The sequence below is a fragment of the Podarcis raffonei genome, chromosome W, assembly GCF_027172205.1.
Source record: "Podarcis raffonei isolate rPodRaf1 chromosome W, rPodRaf1.pri, whole genome shotgun sequence".
NCBI classification, from domain to species: Eukaryota; Metazoa; Chordata; class Lepidosauria; order Squamata; family Lacertidae; genus Podarcis; species Podarcis raffonei.
In genome coordinates, this window is record NC_070620.1 from 28,148,356 (window position 1) to 28,161,274 (window position 12,919).

Here is a 12,919-nt window from a genome sequence, read left to right on the forward strand (position 1 = left end):
TTTCATCTGTCATCTGTTTAGGACAGCTTAATCCTACGTAGCAAAACTGAAAAGGAAGAAAAGAATAACCGGAAAAAGGAAATTAAAGCAGCTCACCACTTCATTAGGATGTACCATGAGCAGATAGATCCCAGGGTGTTTCCCAGCCACCTGGTAGGAGCAGTTGATTTCCTCCATTTTACAAAGAGCCTCCACACACAGCTCACCTAACAATTTAAAAAAGAGAACGCCAAATGTTAGGGCTGTTGGAACCACCATAATATGAAGGCAAATGATCCCTGCATAAGATGAAAGTCATCCTCAAAGAATCATAGAACAGGAACAGTCACTATGCAGATGGTTTTATCCTATAAAGCGTCTTAAGGGAGATACCTGACTCGCCTTTTCATGAAGTTCAGAAAGGAGTGTGTTTAGCTTAGCTTTGTTTTGTTTGCAAAATGAATCACATGGTCAGGCATTTGGGGAAGGGGGCTTTCTTTGTTTTGATCCACTACCTTTTTATTATTAGTGTTTTGTCCCAAAAGCAGCAGCTCTGGTCTGTGTGAATACAAGTGATCACTGATGTCTTCTGTTAATCCTGGTGTCCTCTATTAATCCTGCCAATTAATTGTTTTTGAAAGATGCTTCCCCCCGTCCTTCTCACACACAGAACTAAATGCATATTTTATGATGGCACATGTCGCCTACAATTGTTAGAACTAGTTGTGGGGTTTTAAAAAAGTCATCATTTTTTTCAGCACTTCTTATACCCCTGTATTGCAGACCAACCTTGCTACCCCTTAGATTACAAATGGAGGAAGAGGAAGCAGAGACTGGCAAAATCGCTAGAACTGAGTTACTTTCCTCTAGACAAATGGTGAAACTCCAAATGGTGACCTGCTTAGGGAAGCTATTCCTGTCTGTTTAAATAGGCAGGACTTGGTTTGCCCAATACAGTGGTACCTCGGGTTACAGACGCTTCAGGTTACAGACGCTTCAGGTTACAGACTCCGCTAACCCAGAAATAGTACCCAGCTCTACTGATACCGAGCTCTACCTCTCTTTTAAATCAGAACCAGTGAAGGCGGTGAAGGTCCTGTGTGAGTGCCTGGAGGCGGTTGGAGGATGGATGGCGGCTAACAGATTGAGGTTGAATCCTGACAAGACAGAAGTACTGTTTGGAGGGGGCGGGCGGGTGTGGGGGACTCCCTGGTCCTGAATGGGGTAACTGTGCCCCTGAAGGACCAGGGGCGCAGCCTGGGAGTCATTTTGGACTCACAGCTGTCCATGAGGGCGCAGGTTAACTCTGTGTCCAGGGCGGCTGTCTACCAGCTCCACCTGGTACGCAGGCTGAGACCCTCCCTGCCCGCAGACTGTCTCGCGAGAGTGGTGCATGCTCTAGTTATCTCACGCTTGGACTACTGCAATGCGCTCTACGTGGGGCTACCTTTGAAGGTGACCCGGAAACTGCAATTAATCCAGAATGCAGCAGCTAGACTGGTGACTGGGAGTGGCCGCCGGGACCACATAACACCGGTCCTGAGAGATCTGCATTGGCTCCCAGTACGTTTCCGAGCACAATTCAAAGAGTTGTTGCTGACCTTTAAAGCCCTAAACGGCCTTGGTCCAGTATACCTGAAGGAGTGTCTCCACCCCCATCGTTCAGCCCGGACACTGAGGTCCAGCGCCGAGGGCTTTTTAACAAATATGTGACAAGAAAAGATGTAACCCTAGTGGTTGGATGAACTTGTCTGACTATGAGGCATGTGTGTGTGTGTGTGTGTGTGTGTGTGTGTGTGAATGAATTGACATTAGCAGCTATATAGAAAGGGACATTGGAGGCAAAGCTCTGTTAGGAAGAGAAACAGAATTTGTTGCTCTCTTTCTTTCTTTGGCTGGGGTTCTACATTTACCATTCATCTGACAGGCAGAAATTCAGCATGTGTGGAGGATATGAGTCATTGAAATTAATGTGCGTTGCTAACTTAGATCTATAAATTTCATTGGGTCTTCCCTATGAGTATGACCAGCATTGGAAATGTAGCTAGATTTTATGCAATAGCCATAAGTCAAAGAAAGCAAAAGATTACACAGCTGCATAAAATGTTATAAACTGCTACAGTTCTTAGTTAAAACTCCTATTCTTTTAAACTTTTATGGTATTTTATTCCTCTAAACACACATTTTAAGTACATTCAATTAGTATATTGATTGTTAAACCCCATATTTATCATTTTTATTGCTTATGTAGAGAATTATGCAGAAATTCTGGTTTAGTATGCTGGCTGTTTGCCGTAATAACATTGATTGATTGCTTTGAAGTCATTTCATTCTGCATCAGGTAAAGTAATTTTAGCCCCCCCCCCCCAGTCCCATATTTTGCCCAACCAAAGGTGACAACCCTAGATGAGCAGCAGAATATATATTCTATAAATAAAAATAATACTCCTTTTGTAATAGGTTTTTTTTGGGGGGGATAGTAAAACAAAAAAAACAAATCCCAGTCAACATATCACCTCCAGCTGTATTCTGAGAAGACTTTCCATAGCTGCTTTTATTGAACTACTAATGCAGGGGGAGAACTGGATCATGTTCAGGTGCCACCAGATACTCACTGAGACGTTCATGAAGTAACAGGTAGGGGTACTTCAGCATTTCCAACAATGGCACTCTGAGGTTCTCCTCAAAGTTGGAATCCGTATAATGGCACAGTTGCGTTTCCCCATCTTTGTCTACAATGAAGAGGTCACTGTCATCTTCCTCCTGCATTGATTTCTCAAAGTGGGTAATAAGGCGAGTGATTTCAAGCTTGCACAGGATCTGCAATTGGGGGGGGGGGGGAAACCGTATAAAATTCTAGAACAGAGAGAGCAACTGACTCTGCTGTCCTAAGAAGACACCAGCTGAAAACAACAGAATCTGTAGATTATTATTTGTTAAATTTATATCCCCCTCTTCCTCCCAAAAGGAACGCAGGGCACCAAACACACAAGTGATAAAATAATTAAAAGATCTAAAAGCTATTCCAATAGAGATGCAGACTGAGGAAGATCTCTGTTTAAAAGCCTTAAATGGTCAAGTGGCAACAACCAGAGAGAACACGTCAGTTTTAAGAAGGAATAAATCAGAATCATTTATTTTATATATATATAAAAAGACACCACAACAGATAAAAAATGACTGCATTCATTTTTTTTAATGAATATTTATTAGCATTTCCAAAGTAATACAAAGTACAAAAACAAAACCCCCCCCCCAAAAAAACAAAAAAAATTAAAAACACATAGAATTTCCATTACTTACTTTTCTTTTAACTTATTTCTCAGACCTCCTCACATCTCCCCTCTCTGTATTCCAATTCAAATTATTAGCTCAGCAAGTCCTCACCTGATTTAATTCACCTTAGAAACCAATTTTACTTTATCTAACCTTGCTCTCATCCAAACTTGTTCGATACTTATTCTTAAAACATTTTCTTTTTTTAAAAAAAAAATATTTATTAACTTTTCACAGATTTTAAGAACACAAATCACAACAAAAAACATAAACACACACAAAACACAAAAAACACCACATGTATAATTTCTTTTTTTTTATAATAATTTTTTATTACAGATTTTTATAACAACACAAACATATAACAAATACACAAACAAACAAAAAAACACAATCAAAACAAAAAACATGTACCACTTCATATCCTAGTTTCTTACACCTTTCTTCCCCGACTTCCTCGTGCCTCCCTTCTCTGTATTCCAAGTTCTTATCAATTACTCAGCAAATCTTCCCTTATTTTAATAAAAATTCAAACTAATCTTCCTTATTCTCCTTGTCTTAACCATTACTAATAGTAACCATTTACTTTCCAATCCAACATCATTCTAACTCTCATTAATTTTGTAGTATTTCTTTAAATAGTCCTTAAACTTTTTCCAATCTTCTTGCGCTGCTTCTCTTCCCTGGTTTCGGATTCTGCTCGTCATTTCTGCCAAGCCCATGTAGTCTATCACCTCACATGTATAATTTCAAACCCTTTTTTCATAAAAGATTTTCCCGACCTCCTCATACCTCCCCTTACTGCATTCCAATCCTTAATTAATTATGATCAACAAATCCTTCCCTATTTTCTAATAAATAAATTTTAACCTTTCTTTTCATATGACATAATGGTTACAGCATTCAACCTCGTATTTTCCAAATCCACAAACGTCTCAGCATTCCACAATTTTACAATGTTTCTTAAGATAGTCTTTAAATTTCTTCCATTCTTCTTCCGCTGTCTCTTTTCCCTGGTCTCGGATATTCTTAAAACATTTTCTAAGATCGACCATAATTCCCTTCCACGAATTTCCCAATTTTCATACAAATAATAATGCAAAAAAAGAAAACAAATTATAATTATATACCCTTTAAATTCCCAATTTCTATTCCACCCATACCCCCTTCCCGGTTTCAGTCCCCAACAAATGTCTATCAATCTCAATATACAGTCAGCCTGGAGATCTAACATCCGAGGCTCTTAATTCTCTCTCACTTCCTCTCTGCCGGTTTTTTTGATAGTCCTTAATGTTAAACACCAAATCTCGGAGAAGCTCCGGCCCAACACGATCCATATTTCTTCCGTCCAAACCTCCATACTTAAAGGTGAAGCCTATGGCGTGTTCCAAATCTTGTTTCATGTTCAAGTCCGTTTATCCCCACAGCTCCAACCTCCACCTTAATCAAATTTGTAATCCTTAGGTCTTCAGATCTCCACACGAGGAGATCTCTCCATTTTTCACTCTCCAATTCAGGCCAGACTTTCCACATCCAATTTTTATTTTCCTTTGTTGCCATCATGTCAGGCCTCAAATTACAGCTCTCCTTTGGCTTCTGCAGAATTACAGTTCCTCCTTCCTTTTCTTTAGGGGCACCATATATCTCCTTCTCCAAATTCTCAAAGCTCTCAAGCTTCTCTGTTTGTCCAGTTGGATAGGCTTCCTGTTCCAAATCCTTATCAAATTCAATGATGGTATTTACTGTTAAGTCCAGAGTTGAAACACTTGTAGCCAAAACATCAATGTAACTTTCCCAAGAGAACAAATGCTCTGTTCAGTTCAGCCTGAATTTTCCCTCCTCCAGCCATTCTTGTAATGTCCCAAAACCCCCTCTAGAGGGATTTTAGTTCCTTAATGTTCCTTTCAGCTCAAAACCAAAAATCTGATTAGTTTGTATCAGCCTTTCCTTATTTTCAGCAAATTGCAACAAATGTAACCAGCAAAAGCAACAGAAACAAAATTTTCTTTTCCCGTCTTGACAGCTAACTTGACAGCTGTCAGACTCTTCAATACCTCGACAGGCTCTCTCGCGGAGCACTCCCGGGTCCGGGGGGTGGCGCTTCAGCTCCCAAATTTAATTCTTTGTCCGCAGGCTCCCCTGCTTCCAGTAAAATTTCATATAATGCCAAACCGTGAAATTAAGATCTTTTGCAAAAAAAAAGAAAGAAAGAAGAAAGATTCTCTCGACCTTAGTTAACAGGTCCTTTGCTTTAAGATGTTTACATAGAGGGAAGACGGACTTCCTGTTTACGCCTTCCCCGATCGTGCCCAATTCATAAAAAAAAATTCTTTAAAGTCCCAATTTCCGTACTACTCACGGGTTGTTACTTTAGAGTCCAATTGTTCACAAAAAGAAGTCAGCGCTCTCCGACAACGGCTGTGCGGCTTCACTCCACGGAAGAAGCAGTCGACTCTCAGCACCACGCCGCTCACCCCGTACCGTTCCGGAGCCTTTAAAAAGGCTCCTTCGCAGCTCGGGGGGGCGCAAAAGGTGCCCGCCGAGTCCCCACGTTCACAGGCTTCACCGCCTGTGATTTTTAAGGGTCCCCGCTTTGCCGCATCGGCAAGACCCGATCCCGCGGAGCCGATCCCTCCGGAGCTCGGAGGGAATCCGCCATTAGTCGATGGCGCTGACCCGGAAGTCAAAAAATGACTGCATTCAACCTTCTTGGCTATAGAAGTATAACTCACAAGGAATTATATAGGATAAAAGAAAGCAAAAGTACATTATGCATAATTAGGTTGTATCCAGGCATCTTTTAATTTTGTGGCTGCTGTCACCATCTGCAGTGATGGAGCCCAAGAAAGTAAAATCTCTCACTACCTCCATTTCTTCCCCTTCTATTTGCCAGGAGGTGATGGGACCAGTGGCCATGATCTTCGTTTTTTTGATGTTGAGTTTCAGACCATATTTTGCGCTCTCCTCTTTTACCCTCAATAAAAGGTTCTTTAATTCCTCCTCACTTTCTGCCATCAAGGTTGTGTCATCTGCATATCTGAGGTTGTTGATATTTCTTCCGGCAATCTCATCCAGCCCAGCCTTTCGCATGATGAATTCTGCATATACCGTATTTTTCGCTCTATAACACGCACCTGACCATAATACGCACGTAGTTTTTAGAGGAGGAAAACAAGAAAAAAATATATTCTAAACGAAACAGTGGATGTATGATTTTTGTGGTTCATGCTGTGGCCACAGACATGTGATCTGACAGTGAGTTTGGAGTAGCCCAGTGCAAAAATCATGTGGATCCATGCTTTGTAACCACATTTTTGCACCCCAGGCAACAGTGGGTGCGTGATTTTTTTGGTGCAAGATGTAGCCATGGACATGCTATGTGATCTGATGGTGAATTTGGGGTGACCCAGTGCAAAAATCCTGAGGATCCATGTTGATCCGTGGTTTGTAACCACATTTTAAGTGGGGAGGGAAGGAAAAGCACTCAAGGGACAAGGAGCACGCGTGGGGTGTGTGGAGGATGCTGCTAATAATGCAGAAGAGGGGTTTAAAGGAAGAAGGAACACGCGTGGGGTGTGTGGAGAAGGATGCTGCTAATAATGAAGAAGAAGAGGGGTATAAGGGGAGAAGGCTCCTCTCCTCTCCCACTTTGCTCCTTTAAAGCAAGTAGGCTTTCTGTCCCTCTCTCCTCCCCACTCAGCGGCTCTTCTCCCGCTTTGCTGTTTCAAAGCAAGCCACAGAGGAGGGAAGGAAGGGGAACCATGGATCCTCTGCTCATGGCTGCAGCAGATCCCCCGCCACCCGTAGGCATTCCCTCCATAACACGCACAGACATTTTCCCTTACTTTCTAGGAGGAAAAAAGTGAGTGTTATGGTGCAAAAAATACGGTAAGTTAAATAAGCAGGGAGACAATATACAGCCTTGTCGTACTCCTTTCCCAATTTTGAACCAATCAGTTGTTCCATATCCAGTTCTAACTGTAGCTTCTTGTCCCACATAGAGATTTCTCAGGAGACAGATGAGGCACTCCCAGTTCTTTAAGAACTTGCCATAGGCTGTCTGGCTCAAGGTCAGCAACCACACTACCTGGGGTGTACGATACATCCATATCTTTCTGGTATAATTCCTCTGTGTATTCTTGCCACCTCTTCTTGATGTCTTCTGCTTCTGTTAGGTCCTTTCCATTTTTGTCTTTTATTATGGTAATCTTTGTACGAAATATTCCTTTCATATCTCCAATTTTCTTGAACAGATCTCTGGTTTTTCCCATTCTATTGCTTTCCTCTATTTCTTTGCATTGCTCGTTTAAGAAGGCGTTCTTGTCTCTCCTTGCTATTTTTTGGAAATCTGCATTCAATTTCCTGTATCTTTCACTATCTCCCTCGCATTTTGCTTGCCTTCTCTCCCCCGCTATTTGTAAGGCCTTGTTGGACAGCCACTTTGCTTTCTTGCATTTCCTTTTCATTGGGATGGTTTTCATTGCTGCCTCTTCATTGGGATGGTTTTCATTGCTGCCTCCTGTATAATGTTACGAGCCTCCATCCATAGTTCTTCAGGCACTCTGTCCACCAAATCTAAATCCTTAAACCTGTTCCTCACTTCCACTGTGTATTCATAAGGGATTTGATTTAGATTGCATCTTAACGGCCCAGTGGTTTTTCCTACTTTCTTCAGTTTAAGCTTGAATTTTGCTATCAGAAGCTGATGATCTGAGCCACAGTCAGCTCCAGGTCTTGTTTTTGCTGACTGTATAGAGCTTCTCCATCTTTGGTTGAAGAGAATATAATCAATCTGATTTCGATGCTGCCCATCTGGTGATGTCCATGTGTACAGTCGTCTCTTGTGTTGCTGGAAAAGTGTGTTTGTGATGACCAGCTTGTTCTCTTGACAGAACTCTATTAGCCTTTGCCCTGCTTCGTTTTGATCTCCAAGGCCAAACTTGCCAGTTGTTCCTTTTATCTCTTGATTCCCTACTTTAGCATTCCAATCCCCTATAATGAGAAGAACATCCTTCTTTGGTGTCACTTCTATAAGGTGTTGTAAGTCTTCATAGAATTGCTCAATTTCAGTTTCTTCAGCACCAGTAGTTGGTGCATAAACTTGGATTACTGTGATGTTAAAAGGTCTGCCTTGGATTCGTATCGAGATCATTCTATCATTTTTGAGATTGCATCCCAGTACAGCTTTTGCCACTCTTTTGTTGACTATGAGGGCCACTCCATTTCTTTTACTGTGGGATTCTTGCCCACAGTAGTAGATATGATGGTCATCCGAACTGAATTCGCCCATTCCCATCCATTTTAGTTCACTGATGCCCAGGATGTCAATATTTATTCTTGCCATCTCATTTTTGACCACATCCAACTTACCCAGGTTCATGGTTCTTACCTTCCAGGTTCCTATGCAATATTTTTCTTTACAGCATTGGACTTTCCTTTCGCTTCCAGGCATATCCGCAACTGAGCGTCCTTTCGGCTTTAGCCCAGCCGCTTCATCAGCTCTGGATCTACTTGTACTTGTCCTCCGCTCTTCCTCAGTAGCATGTTGGACACCTTCCGACCTGAGGGGCTCATCTTCCAGCATCATAACTTTTATGTGCCTGTTGTCTTTGTCCATGAAGTTTTCTTGGCAGGGATACTGGAGTGGCTTGCCGGTTCCTGCTCCAGGTGGATCACGTTTGGTCAAACCTCTCCACTATGACCTGTCCATCTTGGGTGGCCTTACACGGCATAGCTCATAGCTTCTCTGAGTTATTCAAGCCGCTTCGCCACGGCAAGGCAGTGATCCATGAAGAGGATCCTACCTGCCTGCAACTGATTGCTTCTGGAAGTCTGCATATGCTCTGCTATATTCCCTCACTGCAAGAAGTGAGGTTACAGGGAACCAGGCAGAGGGCCTTCTCAGTAGAGGTGCCTGCCCTGTGGAACGCCCTCCCATCAGAGGTCAAGGAAAAGACATCTGAAGGCAGCCCTGTTTAGGGAAGTTTTTAATGTTTAATGCTGTATTGTGTTTTTAATATCCGATTGGGAGCTGCCCCGAGTGGCTGGGGAAACCCAGCCAGATGGGCGGGGTATAAATAATAAATTATTATTATTATTATTCTAACCTCTACCACCAGCTGAATCAAGCTACCCACCCCTGAAGCTATCAAATAACTACTGGCCTTCTGCCTGCCCAAATCTGCTATGACTGTCTCTGTCATCAGCCAGCCCCAACACAGCCAGGATATAGTGGGCTATTGTCAGGGAACTGCCATCGGAGAGACAGGAGGTGAAAGGGCTCACAGAGGCTGAGAGAGACTTATCAGCTGAGGAGGGAACCAGCAGGGGGAGAGGAGGAGCTCCAAGGGAAAGTGAGTCGGAGGGAGGGCTCAGAGACACTTCCAGCGAAAACAGTGGGGAGGTTTCAGGACCTCCCATAGGGACACCCACTCCTCGCCGGAAACTGTCACGCCGAGAGTCCAGAAGACGCGTTTCCGTTAAGGAACTTTTATGCTGAAAGAAGTTCCGTAAACGCCCACTGTCTGATTCTACAAGCGACTGACGGAGCCATGCTTAAGGAGCTCCATCACAGACAGAGGTTTGTGGACTTAGCCAAACTCTGAGGGACTAGGACTTTACGCACAAGCAGCTCATCATCCCATCACAGCAATCAGACAGACCCTGAAAGCAGCTTGTGCAGAGAGGCATCATGAGCAACCCAGCCGGAACCGGAGGAGCAGGAGGAGCTGGAGAGGGTCCAAGCCTGGAAGAAAGGTACCGGGTGTTGGAGGTCCAGCTAGCGCTGCAAACGGCGAGGCTAGAGGAGAGGAGGGCGCAGGATGCAGAAAAGGCAAAAGGCGCCCCACTAGCAAGAAAGATGCCAGGATTGGTGCAGAAGTTTGGGGGGGACCCCAGGAATTATCAAGCCTTTAGGACAGAGATGCAGTATGCTCTCAATCTGCAGTTTGACGACTTTCCCGACGAGGAATCGCGAGTGGCGTTTGTGGTTGGCCATCTCGAAGGGGGGGCGAGAGACTGGGTTAGACCCCTGATGGCAGGGAATAATGAAATCCTGAAGGACACGAGGAAGTTCTTTCGCGCCATGGATGTGATGTTTTCCAGCGAGATTGAGCAGGGAGTGGTGCGCAGACAGTTGATGGCTTGTAAACAGGGGAGCCGATCTGTTCGTGAGTACTGGACTGAGTTTACCATGCTGATACATAAATTGGGGTGGGACCTATCGGCGGAACCCATTCAAATGCTTTTCGAAGAGGGGCCTTCTTCGGCGGTGAAAGACGAACTTTCCCGGGCGCCCAGGGCGGAGTCTATGGACCAGCTGACCAAATCAGCGCTGACCATTGGAGCGCGCCAGGAGGCGAGAGCCTTGGAGAAGCGGGAAGGGAAAGGAGAGCGTTGGAGGGATTTCCGCATTCCAGAGATTCCAGAGCCAAATTTCCCGCCAGGAGAGCCGATGGAAGTTGGAACAGCGCGCGCGCAGTTTCAAATCCCAGTGAAGGGCGGAAGAAGGAGGGGAAGAGCGCCAAGAAATGTTATCTCTGCCAGCAGCCAGGTCACTTTGCCAGAGTCTGCCCGCAAAGAAAGGAATGGCAAGGGATGGCGGGAGCTGTTGGGGGAAAGGAGGAGGAAGTCCAGGAGCAAGTAAAAGCCAACGCCTGGCTGACACCGTCAGGGCACAGCAGCCAGGCCAAGGAGCAGTAAAAGTGCCCACGCCGGAACCTCCAAGACCAGCCCTAGTGATAGAGGTGTTGCTAGAGCTGGCAAACGGACACCCACTAAAGATAAAGGCGCTATTGGACTCAGGCAGCTCCTGTAATTTTATGAGTAAGGAGTTTGCAGCTGAACACCAGATACAGATACTCCCTTTAAGTAACCCCCTGCAGGTGACCACGATCGATGGGAGGGAGCTGTTGGGAGGAGAAGTTAGCCTACAGACCGTCCCAATGGTTATGAGGGTCGCCAGGCACACCGAAAGAATAGCGTTCAATGTGGCCACCTTGGGAGGGGCTCCCATTATTTTGGGAATGAGCTGGCTAGCGTTGCATGATCCGCTAGTGGGCTGGCATCAGAGAGTGGTCTCCTTTGGGTCAGCACATTGCCTGGAACACTGCAAAGAGGGGAAGGCACCGGAAGGGGCAAAAGCCTTTCTAGCAGGGACGGAAGTAACGGACAAAGGGAAGGTGCCCAAACAATACGCTGACCTGAGCAAGGTCTTCAGCGAAAGGGAAGCAGACAAACTACCACCGCATAGAGCCTTTGACTGCCAAATCAATCTAGTCCCTGGGGCCCAGCTCCCAGTGGGCAAGCTGTACGCCATGTCAGACAGGGAAATGCAGGAGTTAAGGGAGTTTATTGATAAAAACCTGAAGAGAGGTTTCATCAGAGAGTCCAGAGCGGTGGGGGGCAGCCCAGTGTTTTTTGTGGACAAAAAAAAAACACGGATAAACCGAGACTTGTAGTGGACTTTAGGGCCCTAAATGCAGTGTCAGAACCAGTGGCTTTCCCCATGCCCAGAATTGATGACATTTTGACCAGGGTGAGGAAGGGAAAGATATTCACTAAACTGGACCTGAGGGGGGCATACAACCTGATACGGATAAGGAAGGGGGATGAATGGAAAACCACCATGTTCACCCCTTTGGGGGCTTTTGAATATCTCGTTATGCCCTTCGGATTACAAGCAGGCTCAGCATGTTTTCAATCGTTCATGAACCACGTCCTGGGACCTCTGCTCTACAAGAATTGCGTGGCCTTCCTAGATGACGTGTTAATATATTCAGAGAATGAGGAGCAGCATGTAAAGGATGTCAGCGAAGTGCTGAGCCAACTGCAAGCAAACCAGCTGTGGGTGAAATTGGAGAAGTGTCAGTTTCACACCAAGGAGGTGGAATTCCTGGGGTACCGCTTGTCAGACAAGGGATTAGCCATGGATCCCGGCAAGGTCCAAGCGGTGCTGGAATGGAAGACGCCGAAAACAAAAAAAGATGTGCAAAGATTCTTAGGGTTTGGGAACTTTTACCGTAAGTTCATCAAGAACTTTGCCCACTTAACGGCTCCCATCACGGACTGTCTCAGCAGCAAGAAGAAATTTGTTTGGACGGCGGAGGCGGAGCAAGCATTTGAGGAATTGAAAAGGGCATTCGCTTCGGAAGAACAGCTCCTGCATGTGGATTTACAAAAACCAATGAGAGTGGAAACTGATGCATCAGACCAGGCGGTGGGGGCGGTGCTTCTTCAGCCGGGGAAGAATAAGTCAGAGTGGAGACCGTGTGTCTTCTTCTCGCGTAAGCTAAACAAATCCGAGAGGAACTACACCGTATATGACCGAGAACTACTCGCCATTCACGAAGCGTTCCGGAGATGGAGACACTTACTAATTGGTGCACAACATAAGGTGCAAGTGTGCACGGACCACAAGAATTTAGAGTATTGGAGAACGGCACGAGTGCTCAACCAACGACAAGTGAGGTGGGCCCAGGAGTTCTCCAAATTCCATTTTGAAATTTGCTATGTGCCAGGTCCAGAAAACGTCAGAGCGGATGCTCTCTCACGCAAACCTGAATATTTGGAGGGGGGGGAGCACCCGAAGAGAGACATATCATCCCAGAGGACCGCTGGGTGTGTGGGGCGGCCTGGGTGGGGCAAAGGGAACTGGTAGAGGGAA

General features: G+C 45.0%; 1 protein-coding gene across 1 annotated transcript in view; it reads right to left on the reverse strand.

The window, feature by feature from the left end:
• The window catches only part of LOC128406133 (probable helicase senataxin), a 237,281-nt gene that overhangs the window by 170,423 nt on the left and 53,939 nt on the right, over positions 1–12,919 (reverse strand). Inside the window, 2 exon segments of the mRNA XM_053373156.1 lie at positions 97–206; positions 2,595–2,799. Of these exon segments, the coding sequence (XP_053229131.1) occupies positions 97–206; positions 2,595–2,799 (315 nt within the window).